The following is a 22991-nucleotide window of genomic DNA, read 5'->3' as shown; positions in this document are numbered from 1 at the left end:
AAGTATCATCTGTTTTCTGGCCGGCTGTTGGTAGATCAGTATTCCGAGCCGGTGGCAACTTGCTACGAAACGTTAAAATAATGACTACTTTATTAAAGAATATATTGAATTTGCATTTTGAAATAGAACCGTGACGTTGCAATATATATTGATTACACAAAGTCTGACGGCATAGCTAGTTCTTAATACACTTATCTATTCATTGAAGGTTGAACACGTATGCCGTAAGTTAACAATTATCTACCTGCACCGCATTCAACTCGTTACGATCGTCTCACAGGCGTCTAGACAGACGAGTGCCTTGTTCCCTTTGTGGGGCTCTTTGTCTTTGCAGTAGGGATATACAAACACGAAGCAAACATTCTCATTTCTTTTATTCATTGACTGATGTTGTAAGATTTTTTTGTTTTACATCTTTCTGATCAACTAACACTTCTACAATCAACTTTGTAAAGCCTCGGTTGTAATTGTAAACGTAATTATCGTCATTTCAACTGTAAGAAATTCACTAGTGGTCATAGGCCTTCGGTCATGAATTTCCAATAGAATGGAATAAAAGCGGCCTGCCGTTTATCTGTCGTTACAAAAATATCCCAAGATGCTCCTTCTTATCCTTGGTACCTGCGGCTGTGCGCTAGACGCAGGCAGAGTAAGGCAGATTTTGCAGGAATCCTATGCCTTGCAGTGGGCATCCATCAACTGACATGTTGATGAAAGATGTATCTGTGTTTATGTCTTAAGGCATGAGATAGTATGTCTCACCATCCTAAAATTTCTTGAAAATTTTCGTTAAGTACTAACCAAAACCTAAATGAGAGTTTTACATATATTCGTTTCAAAAAAGTTTATAAACGTCTAAACTTAATAATTATTTTAAGTAATAATTATTTTAATTAAATATTTTTGTTTACGACGTCAAACTACTAGATGGTCAGAACACTTGCACTCGCTCCCATTAGAAATCTATGGAGGCTGCCATCGTCCGCGCGGGGACGCCCTCCGGCAAAGTGATTATGATATTGACATGTTTAGATTTCATAAAATATTTCGTTTGTCTTCCTTACTAAGACAATTTTGTTTCTAAACATAATGTAACGGTTTTAACGCAGATATTTGAAAGGGTGTTTTCGGTACGGTCTGCGTGTATAATACCATGAGGCTATAAACTAATTCGATCTAGTTGTTCATGCTCGTATAAAATGTTTTCATCTAAATGCGGTATTTAAACTTTTCGGCCTAGATACTAAGTTGCGCTGCAGTGAAAATGTCATCAGTGCATGAGATTTTTCAGTACTTATGAAACACCCACGTGAACCTCATTCCTAACAGGCATTCGGGCAAAGTTAGCAAATTGCTTTGGCGAAATTCCAAATTCCGTAAAAGTGCAATCAAAATGATCTGCTTCTGAAAAATAGGTCAAACGAGTGATTTATATCGACGAAAGTATATAATAATAAGTCATTTTTATTGAAAGAAAAAACTCCTCTATTTTTTGTACTTTATCGCACATGAAGACACGGATCCTCGACATCCATACGGTTGAAATCCATTCTACCCGCACTTAGCGTTTTGCTAATAGTTTTGTAGTGTGAACATCCAAGGTATGGATCAACCTATCGGCGTTGTTGTTACAAACTATCTATAACTTGAGAATCTTCAAGACAAGAGTGATTATATATCTTCTAAGCAAGCAAGTACCATCGTAGACCTCGTCATCGTCTAACACCAGACGAGACAGAGGTCAAATGCTTTGACTACAAATGATAAAATAAATTAAAACTCATAGATTCCCAATTCAATAATATATTTTTTTTAATTATTACTGTATTTATGGCCAGACTAAGTATATGTTAAATAATTGTTTAAGTTCTAATACTTGACATCTCTTCTCTGATAGTATCTAGACATTTTCCATTCAGATATATCGATTGTGTTTCAAAAATGTTCATCTTAGTTTAGTTGTGAAGGCAGGAAAGTATTTAGTTCACATAAGTAACTACATAGTTATATATAGACATAGTTGTCAAGGTCGCCGAGTCGCTGGTCGCGGGCGGCGCAGGGCGGGTTATTATGTCAATCTTGGGCGGAAGCCTGCGCCTGGCAGTGCACGTCTGTTGGCTGACATGGTGATGGTGATGAAATTATAATTCATGAGAAAACTTTCGCCGCTCGTAGAATGTTTTATAAGCACGACAATCAATCGAATAATGCTTAGAATCGCATACCTGTCATTTATACAAAAATGTGTTCAGTAAACTTATTTAACGGAATCAATTCCTACTTAATAATCCTGTAATAGTTTTTAATTCTAGATTAAATAATAATGATTATAAACTTTATTACATTCCATGAAAATGACTAATAGTTTATTTCATAGTTAAAATGATTTTATACTAAATTTGTATGGATCATTCAGGGTAAAAGCCTCCTCAAAAGCCTTCCATTTTTCTATATCTTTGGCAACTTGAAGCCACCCGTGACCTGCCGTAGCTACGATCTCGTCAGCCCGTCTGGCATTAGGTCTGCCTTTAGAATAAATAAGAAAAGGTAATCGAAGTCGACGATCCACGAAGTGTCATTTTAAATTGCTTCCTGCTGACGTAACGTAAAACTGTGTTCGTATTATTGTTTTACCTGCCACACCTGCTTTATAAAACTTTAACATCACCGAAGTTACATAATAAAAATATAATTGATTTCGCTGTGATGAACGCACATGAAGTGTTTACACAGCCGCCTCGTCTCCCTGCGCAAACAAGTCGCTACACTGATATTGGAAACTCTTTGTAAATAAAGAAAATGAGAAAAATTATTTGTTTAACAACAATGATTTAACGTTTTCTTTTTTTATACTTAATATTAATACATATTTACATACATAATATTATTAATAATCTTATTTCAAATCCAATTTCATGTTCTAATAACATTTTTCATTTTTGTTTCAGATTATACTGCGATACATTCAGGCCGCCGTCATGTGTAACATAGTGTAGTGGGTCACTTCCAAAGATTCCAATTAACACTAAGCAATGACGCGTGTTTGATTGGCACAGAGGCATCACAACCCACTCATATGCACAAAGAGGCAACCAACGTGTTCAGGGATTCGCTAAAATTACGCCAGAAACTACTTCAGAGAACCACGACGTACTTCAAAGTCGTCGAGTTCGTCAAAAAGGACGCCATACGGTACTTCACGTACGATTACGAGATTCACCAAACTTAGTACTGATATTATGAACATATTCATAGGCAACGACTACCACTCCAAGAACCTCGTCAAACTCAAACCGGCCATTTGATTCAGAGACCGCTCCCCAAACACCACCGGCGTCGGACCGACAATAATATCGATTGACCGTTTTGAATACACAACTATCCTTGATAAATCGATCGTTTTTAGTGAAAATAGTATAGTTTTATTGTTAAAAAATAAATCGGAAAATTAAGACGATCGAAAACTTGACTTAAATCACAAGATGGCGGCTAAAGCGGAACCGATCGGTCCACGAAATGGACACGAGCTGGCGCCGCTGAACACGAGAGCCGACGGCAGCGAGCGCCCGCACGGCGTGACCATCGTCCTGCAAGGATCGAGGGGATCCCTGCAACGAGAAGTCGCGGGCGAGGACCGCGCGGCTTGGTCCGGAAAACTCCAATTCTTCCTCTCCATCATTGGCTACTCCGTTGGTCTTGGAAACATTTGGCGGTTCCCGTACCTTTGTCAGCAAAACGGCGGCGGTGAGTCAATTTATTACGTTTTCACTTTAATTACAGTTGTCTTAAAGCATTCATTTTTGTATTTACATATCCGATAACTTATCAAACTAGAGCTACTAATAATTTGTTGCAACGAATAGTTGCTCTTGTTACATATTAAATGAGCTGATATGACATCATTTGAGCGACCGGGCGCTGCTAGCAAACAGCTACCAAACAGTAAAGTGTGTGCGGTGTGGGTGTTGTTGAGTTCCATTTCGAAAGCACCTTCGCTATATCATTTAACTTAGCCGAACCCCTTTGAGCAATTAGATCATAATAAGTCATTTTGAGAAAGAAGTCATTTGACGAACCAACTCGAATGGGCGGCGTTCTGGAAATTTCATCTCGTCTAATATTAATAACTTAAGAGCACGGAATACAAGCAATGTAAATTAAATAATTCAAACTATTATATAACAATAAAATTAATTTGTTTTAAGCAAAAAACTGAAACTATTTATCTATTACGCAAAACCTGTTCTCTTGTATGTTTAATCTTTTAGTTGCTAATTAGTTCACATAGTTATTTGAGTTAAGTAATGATAGGTTACTGTATGGCGACTGAGGAAAGCCCCCCCCCCTCTCCCCCCACTACTCCGCGCTGAGTGCAGGTGTAGCGGTTTCGGCAGCACTGTAATGCACTATTACAGAGGAAATTTCGCAAATAAAACAGTGTAGATATCTTACCCATATCGTATACAACAAAACGTCGAAATATTCACATTGGTCGAAGAGATTTTTTATTAATTTCTTCTTTTATCACAAACTTTTGTCGGACGGTCGAAAGTGACGATATTGTTGATGAATACAAATGATAGAGGCCTAATTATTGAAATACATCTTTGAATAATCAAGTAACCAACTCTCATGTAATGTTATATACACGGCGCCGAGCCAGTTTCAGCACGTGACGGCCAATTTCTCACGTTACAACTGTAATAATGAAATGAACGGCATCATTTCGGGGTCCATTATCTCATTTTGCTATTGTATTATTATTATGTAATACATTTCCACCAATTACAGACCTTACCTTATTAATTTCATGTCCTTGTATCTTTTAAACATTCTTTAGTATGCACTACACTATTGTTACGTGCTTGAGTATGATAAGAAGAAGCTACGCATGAGACATTGTTACTGCGCAGCGGGTCGCTCGCGCGGCCGCGAATTCATTTCATGAGTATTGATTTGGGAGCGCAGGCTGCAGTCCAACGCCCACGGCACACGTTTGTGACGTCATTTCTAGAACCTTCTCTTGAACAAAACTATCTTTGTCTTTGTTTTTGATCACGACACCGGGATAAACCTCCACTTTGTGGACATCCTGGCTTATTATTCTTATTAATTTATTTTACCTATCTTAACTTAGCGCTTTTCTTACTTACCTGTTGTTGTGCACTGTACCTATTATGAATGCACGCACCTCAAATAAAGATTAACATCAGAATGTTCAGTTTCTGTAATTCAAATATTTAAATGAAAATTTATACTTATTTAATGCCTCTGCTTCTGGCTGGCTTTTCTAAATAAATATAAACAAAATCTTTGTTCCATTATATAATTCCAATCCAATATTTTAAATTAATTACTAATAAATCTTCAAACAAGACAGTCTAAAAAACTTAGTTTAATTTACGTTTTGTAAGTAAGTTCGTGTAAATTTTACATTTTTAATTTATTTATTCCTTGTAAGTATGTATATATGTAAATAGATGTAAATATTATGTAAATAATTAATTAAGTTATTTTATTATAGTATAATTAAATTAAATATTCGCCACATTTAACAGATTAACTGGTATACATTGTGTAATAAAATATTGTGCGAGTATTCAAAATGCGGCGAAGGAACTCGACCGTTGGCTGAACCAGAACTAACGATAGTGAAGGTCCCCATCGTGTATTTGATGGGACTTGAAACACTTATAATGACTTTCTTGCCGTATGAATAAACACTAAATTCCTTTTTACTTCTCCACTTAAAAAAAATTGTTTTCTTTTAAACTGTACACAGTGTATTATTCGAATTAGTATATCAGAAATTGCAATGATCTTATTATCTTTTTATTTCATTTTTTGTTTATAACAGTTTTATAAAAAAAAAACTACGTAATTAAGATCTCTAGGATCGTAGCATGATAGCGCACTATGAAAGCTCGCTGCTCCGGCTCGGTATTGATTTTAGCTATGCAGCTACGGTGCTACGGCGCTACGGCGTAGCGCGTAGAGGTCTACGTTGCGCAACTTATCTCTAAATAAACGTTTTGTCGCTGAAAGATTAGTCAAGACGTGTATTTATACAAATATAATCGATTTTTTTTAAATAACAAAAACATTATTTCTTGATTAATCGATTTGTTTTAACGAGAATCTAACATCCAGTTAACATATTTCTCCACTCCATAAAGTATCACGCCTAAACCTTTGCTTTATCTCAACAATTTGAAATCACTTCGCGTCTCCATCTTGTCTGTTTTCACTTCAGCGGACACCAAAGGCTGCCACCCTGTCCGTGAACCCTAAGCCTCCTTTGAACTTAAAAGTTGCCGGGGAAGTATGTGTTACATATATAAACTTTATACTGCTTCCTGTCATAAGATAAAGCAACCTTGTAGTTACTGATGAAGTATAAAAAGAATTAGAACTTACTTTACCCTAAATTTATCTGTAACCTAATAATAAAAATTTAATTTGATTATCCTTATCACCATATAAGATAAACGCACACTGTAAGGACTACCCCAGAGATGCCATGACCAGCTATGCGCAATCAGCAAGGAGGTACTTCCTACGATGTGGGCAATGTCGTCGGTCCATCTGTTGGGTAGCCTACCCGCGAAGCCTCTACCCGCTTGTGGTCGCCGCTCGAGAACCTTTCGGTCGCAATGGCCGTTGGTTGCACAAGCGATGTGTTCATTGAGGAACAGTGGCTACTTTATATCTGAGCGGTATTTTAAAGAAATTGTTGTCCGAGGCAAGAGTTAAATAAATACCTGCGCGTTCGACGGGCGGGTATACTTGAGCTGGCGTTTATTTTAATCGGCTTAGGAGCTCGTGCTATGATATACTTCGACGTTACGTCAATACCGCGTGCATTAATACGCAAACTGGTTTAAACCCGCCACGTTTTTTTAAGTACAATCTATATTCCTGAGACATTAGCGTCCGTGCCTTTGCTTTTAAACGGTTTTATTTAGTTCGACCCGTACGGAATTTGTTTATTTGGGTCAAAATTAGAAATTGAAATTTAAGCACCTTCCCGTTGTCAGTTGAAATTTGGTACACACATTTAATTTAGATGACAATACAATATAATAAAATCAATAACATTATAAATCTAAGATGGCCGCCGATACAAAATGGCGGATTACATATTTTTCCTTAACCCCCTCAATATGGGTATCAAATGAAAGGGCTACACTAGTAAAACACGGTGATTATGTCAAAATTTAAAATTCAAGATGGACGCCGTTCCAATATGGCGGACTAGGTACATATTTTTCCACAACCACCACAATATGGGTATCAAAAAACCGTTTAACTTAAATGTATTTATTACATTTTACATTAACTTTTAATGTTTCCGAAATTGTTTTTCGACACGTATTTACATGCTATTACTTTAAATCGTACATTATTTAAAATTAAATTGAAGTCAACAAATATTGTTTTAATCATTGGTTTCTTGTTTATTTTAAACGATGCCGTAGCAATGTTCAGTTTTTAAAATTACGTTTCGTGCGACCGCTTCTCATCCCTACTCCATATTGCCATCCTCAGGTCGTCGAATTCGCCATGTCGATGAACCTTGCGATCGCATCTTGAGTCTCTTCTGCGCAATACACGCACGAGTTCGCTACCACAGCATGATGAACGCTGTTATACAGCCCGTGAGAATTCGATAAACATATAAAATGTATTAATTAGTATTAAAAAGTTTACGAATCTCACAGTTCACTATAAGCTTTGCGCGTAGTAAGTAGTAACTACAAATGTTCTTTTAGTGATGAATGTTGCGATTAACGATAAGGACAATCTTTCAAAACCTCAGGCGTCATCAGATTGTAATAGTCAGGGCATATCTCGTACTCTTACGCGTATGTTTTGCTTGAAGCTAAAGTTGTGGTTCGAAAAATGACATACGGAGGGCTGAGGAAAAAAAGGACTGACGGCGCGAAGCGGCCGAGATTCCCACCGACACGCCACACGCGTACCTGAGCAGTGCTGTTGTTCAAAATTCTTAAACGCGATGTTTATTCGCAGGTGCATTTCTGATCCCCTTCCTCATCATGCTGATACTGGAGGGCATCCCGCTCTTTCTGATAGAAATGGCTATTGGTCAGAAGATGCGCCTGGGATCCCTCGGCGTGTGGAACACCATACACCCGTGGCTGGGCGGCATCGGGATCTCGAGCTGCATCGTCACGCTGTTCGTGGCGCTGTACTACAACGTCATCATCACCTGGGTCTTCTTCTATCTCTTTAACAGTATTAGGGTAAGGGTTTTCTTCACTTTTTAACTTTTTAACATATGATAATAAATTAAACAGAAAACGGAAAGCTACACTAAAACGGTGCATGAAAAAATAGACACTGATATTTAAATAAAGAAATACATCTGTTGTAATAGTTGAATATTCGCAGTAGTGTTTAATTTGTCGCTGTTCAGTGACAAGAACTACCAAGTGGAGAGTTGTTTATTTTATTTATTAAGGATTGCCAACAAAATTAAAAAAATGCATACAAATACAAATTGTATAAAGAAACACAAAAATATTTGCAATCGAAATGAGAGACAAAAACAACATGCGCATGGTACTAAGCATTGGTAACATGGTACTAACAGAGAATTTTTTTTTAAATAAAATCAGTTTTTGACATAATAAAGGGAGCAGGTAATTATTAGTTATTATTCAATAATCAAATATTTATTATATGTATATAAATAATTATTTATTATAAATATATATACATATTAACTATTTATCAATTTATATTTATTAGAATGTTATGCATTGCCAATACGTTCTAAAACATTTTGTAAAATTTATAAATGTGTGAGTGTTTGTCGTAGGAAACTGTATGTATACAAATAAACACCAAAATCAGTTGCGCAGGAGATTTATTTGAGTAATCATCACACTCCATATCACCAATATCAGTGACAGTGTTAGCACCGGTCTGTGAAGTGTGCTCTAATTGTACAGCGCCATCTAGCGGACATTGAGTGTATTAAAGATGAACCAATCACGTAATACATTAAAGCACACAACTGTACACATTTTGTTTCAAAGAAGATGAGTTACATGGGGTTATTACTGCTAAGCAGTCTTATAGCAAGTTACGAATGAGAACTTGAGTTAAGAACGCAGTGTTCATCATTGTCTGCTAGCCGCGCCTTGTAACAAATCAATACGTTCAACGAGCTACTGTTGCGCTCCAAAGTATGCCTTCAACTGGGCACTGTGAACTTGACTTTCTAATTAACAACGTGCGTTCTCATCGCGAACGCACTATATGCCACGATCCAGTACTACATAAGATTAAAAAATGTAGAATTTAGTTATATCATCTCCTATGTAAAATTGCTAAAAAAATTGTTACTTATTATTGTAAACAGATTAAAATGAACCGGCCCAGAAAACATGTCGTTCTTATCTTGATTGAAACTTAATAATTGCAATGATTCAAAAAACAATCAAAACGTCATGAAATGCTTGTAGCGAAGTACAATAATTCATTAATTACTTTACATGTTTGTTACACAAGATCGCTTCAAGTTAAATTACCGCCAACTGAAAACATTTAATACAGATTTAAAAAATTGTTAATATGAAATATCTTAGTTTAATTAATTTAATTGTATCCCAGCTGTCAGCCGACCAGCTGCCGTGGGCGCACTGCCCACAAGACAACAGCTCTGCAGAGATGGAGTGCAGCAAGGCATCGGCGACCGTGTACTACTGGTATCGGGAGGCTTTGGATGCGTCGCCCAGCATCGAGGATCCGGGCGTGCCGCGCTGGTGGATCGTCCTCTACCTGCTCCTGGCCTGGATCCTAGTCTTCTTCATCGTGATGAAAGGCATCCAAAGCAGCGGCAAAGTGAGAAGAATTTTTTTACAAAAGTTTTACAGTCCAAAGTTTAATTATAATCATCGTCAATTATTTTAATATTGTGAGTATTAAACTATTACCGACCTGAAATAATGATCTGCTGAGAAAAGCCGAAACAGTTGATCATTGCGAATGATGGCCAAACGTCTAAAATAATTAATTTTTAAAAATTATGCATACATGTGTCCATGACCGCAATGACTGAAAATGATGGTTGCCGGTAGTGACTTGTGGATTTTAGACGTGGATGTTTACGGCGGGCCTTATAAAAAGGCTCAAGGTCAATGAGAGAGCAATGGATAGGCTAATGCTCGGAGCCGCCGCAAAAAACTAGTCACTCACACAGCTCGAAGAATTTCTCTTCCAATGTGGCAATAGTCGGGTCACAACAATCGTGTAACTGTCGACCGTTGGTGGCGAAAGGTTCTCGAGTTGTAAAAACAACATAGTCAAGGTCGGGAAGTTGTTGAGAGCGGCACAGAACCGGTCATCGTGGCGATGTTCAGGGGAGGTCTATGCCTTGCAGTGGGCATCTATCAGCTCAGAAGACGAAGTAGAAGAACACTTGCCAGTAAATGCGGCGTGGATCGTACCCCCACTAAATGGACCTGTGATATAGTCAAGGCATATATATGGTACATATATCATCATCACATCAGCCGGTAGCATAGCACTGCAAGACATAGGACTCGCCCAAAGGTTGCTACGGCGACCGCTCCTGCGTTGACCACATCCAGAGATTTTCCGCGACCTTGACTATGTCGTCGGTCTGTCTAGTGGAGGGGGGGGGGCTAATTTATCTTACTAATAATTCATTACAACGTACACTAAACAAAAACTCCAATTACATATGAAAACATACATAAGTGATTGCAACAATTTCCTTTACATTTCGGCCAGGTGGTGTACTTCACATCCCTGTTCCCGTACGCCGTCCTCACGATATTCTTCATCCGGGGCATCACCCTGCCCGGCTCGTCCGATGGGATATGGCACATGTACAAACCAAAAGTAAGTAACATTACTTATAGCCTCCTTGAGGTTCAACAAACTCTGCTTTACACGGTAGGTACGTTCTTAATAAAAATTTGCAAGAAATCGTGTAAAAATACATGTGACATGTAGTGAATGAAGGACTCGATCACAAATGCTACCTCCATACTTCAATACGTCCAACACAACTGTAGGGTTTGAAAATTTCGATCGTTATTAACAACCTCTGTTGGTTTTTGTTGCTATGCATCTGTTGTTGGCAGCTGCCCCTTAGGTTTCTCAAGTTATTTATGTTATTGATGTTCAGTTACACAAAACTAAAGATTACGTTGAAATTTTAAAGCACAGTCCATGTATAGTTAAAATATATTTTTGGTGTCGTCAAATAACAAAAAAATATGTAATAATTTGTATTTATCCTTGTTGGTGCACCGCGTTATTTAAAATTCGTCCAAAAATAGTTGACTTAATTTAATTTTGTTATTATTTATTAATATAGCTCATTTTACATATTGCTTTACAATATGAAAGACAGGTTATGTCTCAAAACCTTGATAACGTTCTCCCGAATTAGTTGTGATTGAAATGATCACTTAAAACCGAATCCTCGCTAGTAAGTATCTCCCTAGTTAAATGAGAGGCACGTGTAATGTTTCACAATCGTACGTATGACTGACTACATTGCAGCTGGGCAAGTTGCTGGATCCGACGGTGTGGCTGGACGCGGCGACGCAGGTGTTCTACTCGTTCGGGCTGGCGTTCGGGTCGCTCATCGCGTTCGGCTCCTACAACCCGCCCAACAACAACTGCGTGAGGGACGTCCTCCTGGTCTCCGTCTGCAACGCCCTCACCGCCATCTACGCGTCCGTGGTCATCTTCAGCATCCTCGGCTTCAAGGCTTACACCATGGTCGAGAAGTGCATGACCAAGTGAGTGTTCATCTTACAACACTTTAAAAAGTGGTCCACTAGGAGTCCACGGGAGACTCGACAGATCTACATTCATAAACGGAAGTCCACAAAATTGTATCTGCTTTCGATAGTGAAGCACTAAAATGTTGGCTTGACTCCACCTGTCAATGGAGGCAGATAATATTTTAAGAAGCGTTCAATATTATTTAACAAACTTGCATAAAGCTCCGACCACAAAAACGCACGTATTTCGTCTCTTTGCACGAACTCAACGAACAATTAAGTTCGTTCGAATTATGAACACTAATCTTTGTGGATGCCAAGTCTTGTCTCCCGTAGACTTCTGAAAGTTTACCTGGACACCTTCAGGAACTAAAGTCGTAAACTATCATAATTAAGTATATAATTATTATCATTTATATTATACCGAGTTTATCGACTATTTGCTTACTCACGCGAGCTACACTGTTGTATATTATAAGTACTATTTCTTCACCAGGGAAATAAAAGTACTTGCTATGCATCAAATCGGCGGTTTCACGCTGAACTCCACGTTCGATTACTACAAGGAGGAATATCCCAATCTGAACGGCACGGTCGTCTCCGCTCTGAACCTCACGGGATGCTCTATGGGCAGGCAGCTGGAAGAGGTAAGCCGAATTAAATGCACAAATAACTTTATTCAATTAAGCATTTACTGCCACACGCGCCACTTAAAAAGCAATAAGTTAATGCCGACCCAGAAACTTACTTTTTTAAATGAAATTTAACAATGTTTAATTTTATTTTTATTTGTTTATTTAATATTCTTTATTGTACACGTTAAGATACATTTAATAAGTTTTGAAATAATATACAAAAAAGTACAATGGGCGGTCTTATCACACAAGGCAATCTCTTACAGACAACCATAGCATGGAAAAGGTAAAAGTACTAATAAAGGGTAGTTTACGCTTACAAAAATACGTATTCACAAACAAATGAACATAAACATACATAGACATACATACTTAAACATCCATACATACGTATATAACATATTTAATGTGTACATTATAATAACAAGCGTGTAAATAAATCAACAAACGAAGATCGACACATATCAGTCAAATAAAAACATTTGGATGCTATAATAAAATTTATTTAATAATATACTTTTAACCTTGGATTTAAAACAACAAAAAAACCGGGCTAATATATCTCGCGGAACAATTTCCCCGTGTTAATTTAAAATGATTAGTTATGAAGGGTTTGAACTGGCGTTCCTGTCGACAAATTACGTGTGTTGTTTTAAAAACATTCATTCCTGCAGTTCAGTATATTTGGTATTTATTGTCATTGCTACTGAGGACATCTTTATTTATTTTAGAATAACTAATCGCTTATTTTTAGGTTAGGTTATTATTAGGAGAAAGTGAATATCAGGAACAGTAAAATAGATAAAGAAGTTTTATCAGACAGAAATTACACACGAATAGATACTGTACAACGTTTTGGATGGTATTGTCTTTAACAACCGTTATGAGATACAACAGATATTTGCAATTGTTATGTTTAAAATTACAACAAATGGAAATTTGTCTTTACAGGTTGAAAGACAGAAAGCGCCGTAACGCGCCTTAAGTATGCACGCGGCTATTTCCTTATTCTTTTCTTACAATATGTTTCGTTCATTGTTGCAGGCCGCCGAAGGCACTGGGCTTGCGTTCATAGTGTTCACGCAAGCTATACTCAAGCTGACTCCGGCGCCGTTTTGGTCAATTATATTCTTTCTAATGCTTCTCTCTCTCGGCCTGGGCAGCCAGATCGGTATCATGGAGGGCATGCTCTGCACCATCTTCGACATCGATTTCTTCAAGAGGATGAGCAAACCAGTTATAACTGGTATGATAATAGTAACATTTTTTTTCTTTTAGTTTTATAAGAGGTAGGTAATATTTTAGTAGTAGTAGGCAACACGTTACCGACAGCGGCGGAAGGATAATTAAATGATTTCACTGAAACAAAACAGTGCGCTCTGACTCAATATTTTCCAACCTTTTATGTGCTATACCACACCTCAGCCTTTATAAAATTCTTAAGCCCCTTATGTAACATATAATACTATGTATATAAAAGCAAAAGGTTTAAACACGTGTCGAGTCCACTTTCGAATTGCCTTTATTTCAAATTCCAGTCCAGGCGTGGGTCCCACGTTGGAAAATGCTGCTCTAAAGTTAAAACATTATAAATTGGTTCTATACATTACATGTAAGATTTGTTATAACAGAGAAGAATTACAATGATAAGCATATAAGTGATAAAATTTTAGATTATACGAATAAACGTTCAGATGCAGCACACATATATAACCTGATGAACCCAAATAGAAAATGCAGAAAAATATGTGATGGATGAAAAAATGTAAACATAATGATAATGCATGGTCACATCAATTACGTCATATATTAAAGCTTCAACATCACGTCAGCCGACAGAGACCCACTGCAAGGCATAAGCAAACTACTGTAGTAATATGTCATGTATATAAATGAATTATTGTTATCGATACTTTATCAAGAAAATTAATTACTGTTTTGTTTAATGTAAATGTAATTACAATTTTAGTTTTGGTCATTCTGCGTCCGTCGTTGCAGGTGCGGTGTGCACTTTTTGTTTCCTGGTGGGTCTGATATTCACGACCGGCGCCGGTGAGTACTGGCTCAAGATGTTCGACTCGTTCGCCGGCACCATCGGGCTGGTGGTGGTCGCGCTCTTGGAGATGATAGCCGTCGTCTACATCTATGGACACGAGAAGTGAGTAAAACATTTTCGATGCAATCTCCCTGCAGCTAACAATCGAAGTTTACAACTATACGAGACTTATACTAAAAAAACGGGAGCGAATGTGTGATCGATACCGGTGTTTTGATGTATATAAAGAAACTTATAATTTCGACCCGAACGCAGCGACCACTTCCCTCACGGCGTTTAAATTCAAATCAGCGTTTGATTTTTAATTCTAACGCGCAAGAATTATTTAAAACAAAAGTATTGTGGGCGGAGTGGCTAGGAACACGGAGCGTGGATACTACATCACTATCGTCCCGGCAGGTTCACCAACGACATCTACGAGATGACGGGCTACCGTCCGGGGTGGTACTGGCAGGTGACGTGGCGCTACGTGGGCCCGTTCATCGTCACCTGCATCTTGCTGTCCTCTCTCGTGTTCATGCTGATCAACCCGCCGACTTACGGCGCCTGGAATGCCGCAGAGGTAGGACACTAATATTTGTATCCGCTCTCCTTTGAAATCAATTCATTTTCTATTGATTTCTCTAAACATTAGTGTCACACAGTTTAGCTACGCGAGATCATAGTAAATCGAATTGTGATCTCTCCAAATGTGGTCTGATTGTCAAGTTGAAGTGGTAGCGAACAGCGAAAGGATTTTAGTATTGTCATCATCATCACCTTTTCATCCTGTTGACACCCACTACAAGACACAGGCCTCACACAGAGATCCCCCTGATGACTGGTATTGCGCTGCCTGTGTCCAATGGCTATGTTTTCGGTTCAACTAATGCGAGGCCGCCCACGCCGCTTCCACCGGCTCGTGGTCGCCACTCGAGGAATTTTCAGCCGCAGCGGTCGTAAAACCATGTTACTTATACATTATTGAACAGATATTGATTCCAATGAACTATACTTAGGGACGCGTGGAGAAAACGCCTTATCCGAACTGGGTTTTGGGTATCGCTGGCGCTATGATCCTCGCGGGAGTCCTGCCTATCCCGCTGGTGCTGATCCTGCGCCGCTTCCAGTGCCTCGCGCTGGACGTGGACATCCACCACGGCTCTATCCGCAGGATCGAGACAACAGTTTCCACGAAGGAAATGATGAGCGATCAGGATGTGAGTACAAAACCAGAATTATTGAAACCCTTCATCGGAGAAAAACTAATTGATTACATTGATAGGATGACAGAGCAGATGTATAAGACAATCCAGACGCCGAGTACAAACTGTGCTATTTATTGTAACGCGTGTGAATAAATACAAAATGACAAATGGTTCATAGAATACAATACTAAAACGCAGGGGCATCACAACAACTTGTTACTGTAAAAGTTACCGAGATGGTACTCTCTTATTGTCGGCCTCAGTGCTAGCGATATTCAAGAAATGTCTCCGGGCTGACGGATAATGTCTTCAAGCACGCCGCCCTGGGCAACATTTTTGTGTTTTCAATTCGTTATATTCCAGCTGTCTCCATAGTCAGTTACTCCACAGCAAAGATGTCGTTTCAAAAACAAAGTTTATACGCTTTCATGTCGGCTGGAAATATAAACTCCGTTGTTATCGACTTCGGCAGAAAATACAAATGAACCACCTGCGAAACAGCTTTTTCTATTGTTTATTAATTGAGAGAATGTAAAAATAGACTCCATAATGTGCAACACCGTCCGCAGGACACTTGAGTGTGATATTTAACTATCAAGCAATTGTGTAATGATAACATGTTTAATCCTTCGATATCGTTTATTATTATGGTCGTACTACTAAAATTTTATTTCTATTATAAACAACATATTCGCGATAGAAAGCTAACTTAGATATAAATAGCACGTGTACAAAGTATTTTTTATGACAAAAAAGATAAACATGGAATGAATATTGTATATACTTAAAATTATAATTAATTTATTTTCGCCATTTGCATTCGTAAATTTAAAGATAACAAAAATTGGCGGGAATTTTTTTTTTTTTGTAATAATTAACGTAATGCCGCCTGACGGGTTTAATATAACTTATACAGCGTAATTATGTTATTTTTAAATAAACAATTAATCCTTTGTACACTAATAAATAACACCTGTGTTAATAATAAGCTAACATACACTTGTGCTAACTTACATTTGATCTGTACGCATTGTAAATAATAATTAAGATCATATATCGATAACATTTTTAATTTTTACTTATTTAAACATTTAAAACATGAAAATTTATATACCTTTTATATCTTTAATTTGATACTGTTATATTTATGTAAAGCAATATTGTTGTCGATATATTGATTATTAGTAATATATAGACATGTTATTTTTTGGTTTTTATATTTTTGAAGTTTATAAAACCAATTGGTCAAATTGGTCACAATTTAGAGTAAATATGTTATTAATGATTACGGTAACATGTCTGTATGTCTGTGCGTGTGTGTACCGCTATGTTTGCCGCCGCGACGCAGGTGCTCTCGCCGGAGACCGCGCCGCCTGCGCCGGCCCAGCTCGTCGCCGAGGCGGCCGCCACTAAGTTCACTATCGGAGATTTCGACGTAAGGACCTCGTAGAATAGTCATTTTGTGTTTTATGCTTTTCTTTTTTTCTAATCCAATACCAGAAGATAACAAGTTATTTGTGCCTCTGTGTAAGACTGGACTTTATCGAGACAATTTTATTCCAGATATGTTCAGTAAGCGTCCATTGTTCAGTTTAAATGTTGTCAAAGTGTTATTACACTGTAAATGTGTTCACCTTCAAGTTATTTAAATAGTTTATATTTTTTAAAAAATACATTTAATACCCTGGAGTTTCTTCTGCCTGTTCTGCTCTGGTCTGAGACATTTGTAACAAATAATAGACTCGACTTGATATGTAATACATTTTATGTTGATTATATAATTTATGAGTTTGAATTTGTTAACGATTTTTAAACCTTTTTAATTATATGTGTATTACATTGTATTTTATTTATAGAGATATTAACTTTTAAGTTTTTTTTATTATCTATAGAAATATGTCGTTAACGACATAAGTGCAGATTGCAAAAGTTTTTATTACCGTAATTAACAAAATTAATTTCGTTGACGTTTCTCTAATTATTGAGAAGTGGAAATTGATAATAATGGACTTTAATTTGTCTAAGATGATAAAATCGCAATTAAGCGAATTACATATTCTCAAAATGTGTAAAAAATAATTAACTATAATATAATAAATAATTTACGTATATAAATAAAAAAAATTATTATCTAAAATCACGGTTTCTATCTGTAATTGATTTTGAATTATTTCTAAAAACTTTTTTTTTTTGGCAGCTATTATCGTGAATTTACGTGTAGTCATTTTTAAAAATAAAAGTTGGTGTGCGTTATAATCAAAGATGAGATAACCGGATGCATTTATTATTTAATAAGCAATGAATTATAAAGACATGTCTACAAAATAAAAATTAATCATCCATTTATTTACTAATTTAGTAACTCTTCCGCGGGCAACCGTGTAGGGTATTACAATACACTACCAAGCAATGTCCCTAAATATTTTTAATCTGTTTCTTCATAAATTTAGGGAAATAATATAAAAAAGTTTGTAAGAGCTACAATACGTCATCGTAAGCGGACATCGAACAGGGGAATCCCACGCCAGAGCGCTCTGTGATTACGTCTGCCGAGAGATGGCGCTCTGCAATACTTCTCGCCTTGTGATTGGCTGGCGGTTTTTGTTGGTTGAATATTTCTAGTTAAAAGAATTAATAAAAATGTGGGCCTATTTTAATCCATATTCACAGAAACCCCGTTGCCTAATAAAACACAACATCGACGTCCTGCTCATTCAGGAAACTCGACACAAACCTTCTAGGCGCTATTCTAAAATTGCGAACTATCATCTCCAGATCAACAGAACTTCTAATAAGGAAGAAAGCACCTTGATCTATTTCAAAAGGTCCCTCCACTGCTCGCTCCTTGATCCTCGAACCAACTTGGAAGTCTTCGCGTGTAGAATATTCCACACGGGACACCTCCAACTCATTCTAATTTCAGCCTACCAACCTAGTGAAACAATACTTCTCTTGGACATATAGACGTTCACCTCCCTAGGTCCGGCCGACCTGAATACTTGTGATTTCAACAGCAAACACGAAAGCTGGAATCCCACTAATTCCCACAGTAACGATAACTTGACAGTTCCGACGGTAAAAAGATTTTGCAAGTTCACGTATCATTCCGCTGCGTGAACTCATTACCGACACAGCAGTAAAAACCCCCTGGATAACAGCATTGACACCAACAGAAACAATAAGTCGATATACACACTACTACTTCGGACTTCGTGTAGTAATAAAATTTTTGAGTCAAGGATTTAATGCAACTTGGAGGTGAAATGCTCTGACTGTCTGAAGCTTTGCAGCTTTCAGTTGAAGGATGCCTTATAGGGGAGTCTTACGTGATTCTAGTTACGACTAAAAAAGTTTTTTTTTTAAGAAGAATCTCTTCTCATGATGTACACAAGATGTCGCTTTATATGGTCCTGTGAGGATAAAAAATATCTCGGGTCATATCTATCTCGTATATAAAAAAATTAATGTTTGTCTGTATGTCCTTTATATAATCGTAGACTATACCTTTGATCATGTGATGAACTTTAGCAAAGTTGTTGTGCATGAGCCCGCGAAGTTTCTTAGTTAGTGTGATCAATTTGCGACAGGTGGCGCCCACTGTAATTTCAATATATGTCATATATTGCCGCGTCAGTTTATGCTGATTTGAATTGAAACGAAAGCAGTCAAAGAAATCAATAGAAATGACTCAAAATTAATTGAACCTTTGTGTAATGTCTTGTCTAATGTCCTTGAAATTTATATTAGTTAGTTACATAGTAAATGTATAAATATTCGAATCCTTCTAACAAAATGAATTACTTTTGGGAGTTTTTACTCTCTACCCGCCACAAACAGACAGTCCGTGTCGTGGGGCCGTCGCTTTTAATATCAAACCCACGCTTAAGTAAATATGCATCGAAATATCTTATCTTTGATTATAGTGTTTTTATAAATGTACAGCAAATGAAATTGAATGTAAATATGTTGTGCTCGGTGACCGTAGGGCGTGGACAGCTGCGACGAGCGCTCCGGCAAGCGGCTGCCGTCGAGCATCGCGCGGAGCCGCCCCAACAAATAGATGTCCGTGCGCTCGCCCACACAGTTACTTACTCTCGGATGAAGATTAAATATTTTAAATCTTAGTTTCGGTGGCAGCAGACTATAAGTGCATCAACAAAAACAACTATATTACTTAAGACCGTATTATTTATACTATTTTACGATATTTTACACGAGAGCAGTGATTGCCCGGGGGTTGACAGTTTTATACATAATTCACGCTTTGTTCATTTAACATATGAGATTGTCAACGCTCTCAAATAAGTTTTATAGAGGATGCTCAGCAGCGCCCTCTGCGTACCACAATACCGCATTGCGATCGCAAACCCGCCTGCCAAGTGTGGCTATTGTGGTATATCCCCGATAGATATCTTTGGCAGAGACAACAACCCAGCATTGGGCGTATACGGGCTAACAACGACATAAGACTACATTTAATACCAAATATCTTTAAATACTACCACAGTCTACCATAAGCTTCATTAAAAGATTCAACTGCCGGTGTTCTTTGTTTTTAACGGATAAAAGTAGTAAGTTAATTTTTAACATGAAAAATAATTAAAATGCGTAGTATTTTTTCTTTAAGTGTAAGAAAACAAATACAAATATCAGTGTGTTGTGATTCTTTCCCAAATTATAATGTGGGCGATTTGAAAGCGAGTTTTTTTAATTATGTCTATTTTACAAATATTTTTATATTAAGATTAGCCAATTTTTGTGAAAATAATTAACTTTGCTGCCATCGATATTATGATTTAAATTATTGAATGTATTTTTGTCTTCATTCCAGTTATTTTTAACACTAACATTATCGCTTAATAGTTTATGCTTTAACAACTGTGTGCAAGCTTATTTTGTGTTTACTGCGTGAGATTGTTCATCGACAATAATTGCAGCGCATGTCCATTAGTTATATTTGGAGTTTTTATATTTATCTAATACTTTTGCACATTCCTTACAGAGTAGCCATTAGTAAAAGTCAATGTAACGTTTAATATATGATACGTTTGGGGCTGTGTTGTAGTCCTCGGACACGGAGCCGGGCGAAGTCAACGCGTCCGAGAACTTCGACGACTCCAGCGGCAGCGACGAGGAGATACTGAACACCAAAGCCAGCACCGGCATGCGCCTGGCCATGAAGCCTATCGGCCACAAGCCGACAACATTCAAAATGGACGTCGTTGACGATTGACGGCTTCACGTCTCTCCATTTTCAATTAAACCTTATTCTCAATGGGTTTGAGCCATTTTGTTTAGTAGTATTTATTTTGATATAATTAATTTAAGTTTAACATAAGGCGGTGGACAAAGACGTTTAGGTCGCAATTGAAATAAAATAAAAATATGAATTTCATTGGTAATACTACTCGAAACTATTATATCTTCAGTATTAATATGCGAAAATTGTATTTTAAAATATCTATATATATATATATATATATATATATATATATATATATATATATATATATATATATATAACAAATAGTTAAATTTTGATGTAGAAAATATTTTTTGACAACATAATATGTGAATTATCATTTTACTATTTTTTCGTTCTGGGATTTACTTATTGTGTTGACACACTTCTATCTTTTATCACTTACAATTTTAAATATATTTTCTTTACACTGTTAAATAATAAAACTGAATTCCAGACTACTATAATTATACATATGTATTAAACATTTATTTATATTTTCATGACATATAAACGTATATAATAAATAATTATAATTTAAACCTAATAAGAAAGTAAAAACAATATTGAGTAAGGATGATTTTGGTTCCATGTCGCGTTACAAATTAAGCTTTATTTAGCTAACGAGAGTGTTTCGAATAGAATCTCTATGAGGCAGTTATTTTCGTAAACGTAAAACTTTAGAAAATTATTTGGAATGGATATTAAAATTTTTAGATTTATTAGACTATGCTTAAATTAATGAAAGAGAAAAATTTATGTAAAAATATTACATACACCAGGAAACAACCTGTTACGTGAAAAATATTAAACTTAACTTTCTCAGATCGATGGAAAGACAATAAAAACTATTAAAATTAAAAACACTCGTCCACAAATATCCTCATCACCTGTTCACATAACTGTATCCAATTACATAAGCCGCTGTTCCTTTATTTCGATAACAAATTGCTTTCCACTGATAGCGATATTCGGATCTAGAACGACCTGTATGTAATGTTTAAACTTTACGATCCACTGATAATCCTTGTTAAATGATGGCATATCGGAATAAATACAGGCGACGCCGTTGTCTCGTGAGGTTCACGTTTAATTAGCGTTTAGTGTTAACGTTGTTAGGTTTAGGTCAATCGTTTAGAACGCGAGATGCTAGTCACTTGGTAATTAGATTAGGTTTAAGCGATGGTATGCGGTAATCTACTAATAAAACGAGCTTCAACCGACGAAACGAGACAATCCTTACTTTTGTGCGAAATTAAAAAAAAATTACTGTCAATGTCAAAATGACCTGTCAAAAACCGGAAATTAATCATATTTTATTTCATAACCTAATATTCAGTTCAGAAATTTACAATAGTTTTTTTGAGATTAAAAAAAAAACAAATTTAATGGAATGTAATGAATCAAAGTACCATTTCAATTCAATTGTTGTAAAAAAAACAACTATTGAAATAATTTTAGGCCAAAATAACAAGCCCAGAATAAGAAAATTAAAAGCATAGAACTTAGATATGGTTGACTATGCGTAGAACGCACACTTTGCTTAGACTTTGTTTTTGTAACTCATGGATATTTATGATTAAACATTTTTAGACTTTGAGTCTAAGCTGTCATTTATTAAAGGTTGTTGAATTTTTAAAATACTAAATATTTATCTCCAATACGGCCATGTTGTTTTGATATTGCGCAATATTTTACGGTTCTGATATTATTCCAAGGAAACATGAATATTTCATTTAAACGTTTGCACAGTTGAAACTCGGAACAGTAATAGATAATAAAACCTAATTGATATGTAACTTGATACTTTAATGGATCTGTATTGTAATTACTATAATTTTGCTAAGCAATTATTTTATCGTCCTTGTAACAGCTGGTTATATATAAACGATAAATAAATTAGTGATGTTACTTCAAATATCACACGTTTCTTCCTTGTTCTACAACGACGATTTTTTTAGAAGTGAAAAATATGTCGGATGCAAAACATTATGTAATCTACTTTTAAGAATAGGAATTCGGTAATTTAAAATTAAATATGTTTTGAATAATATTTTAAATATTAGGTGACGGTTGGATATA

At 36.5% G+C, this 22991-nt stretch overlaps 1 protein-coding gene across 1 annotated transcript; it reads left to right on the top strand.

Annotated features, from left to right (window-relative positions):
* The first annotated feature begins 2960 nt into the window (after positions 1-2960).
* LOC137925490 (sodium- and chloride-dependent transporter XTRP3) lies at positions 2961-21089 on the top strand. The gene is made up of 11 exons (XM_068768938.1): positions 2961-3744; positions 8032-8264; positions 9640-9870; positions 10783-10893; positions 11563-11804; positions 12286-12436; positions 13469-13670; positions 14423-14582; positions 14880-15042; positions 15479-15679; positions 20733-21089. The coding sequence occupies exons 1-11, from the start codon at positions 3483-3485 to the stop codon at positions 20898-20900; spliced, it is 2124 nt and encodes a 707-aa protein (XP_068625039.1). The 5' UTR covers positions 2961-3482; the 3' UTR covers positions 20901-21089.
* The last annotated feature ends 1902 nt before the right edge of the window (positions 21090-22991 follow it).

This window comes from Battus philenor, unplaced genomic scaffold (assembly GCF_028537555.1).
Source record: "Battus philenor isolate CCGP_79_NKW_IND1 unplaced genomic scaffold, ilBatPhil1.0.hap1 SCAF_27, whole genome shotgun sequence".
NCBI classification, from domain to species: Eukaryota; Metazoa; Arthropoda; class Insecta; order Lepidoptera; family Papilionidae; genus Battus; species Battus philenor.
The sequence above is the reverse complement of the archived record's forward strand: the minus strand, read 5'-3'. Positions and strand labels throughout refer to the sequence as shown.

Excerpts from the sequence above, each read along its gene's own strand:
- LOC137925490 (XM_068768938.1), top strand. The coding sequence starts at position 3,483 with ATGGCGGCTAAAGCGGAACCGATCGGTCCACGAAATGGACACGAGCTG. Across the intron at positions 3,745-8,031 it reads TTGTCAGCAAAACGGCGGCG|GTGCATTTCTGATCCCCTTC; the intron begins GTGAGTCAATTT and ends GTTTATTCGCAG. Across the intron at positions 14,583-14,879 it reads TACATCTATGGACACGAGAA|GTTCACCAACGACATCTACG; the intron begins GTGAGTAAAACA and ends TCGTCCCGGCAG.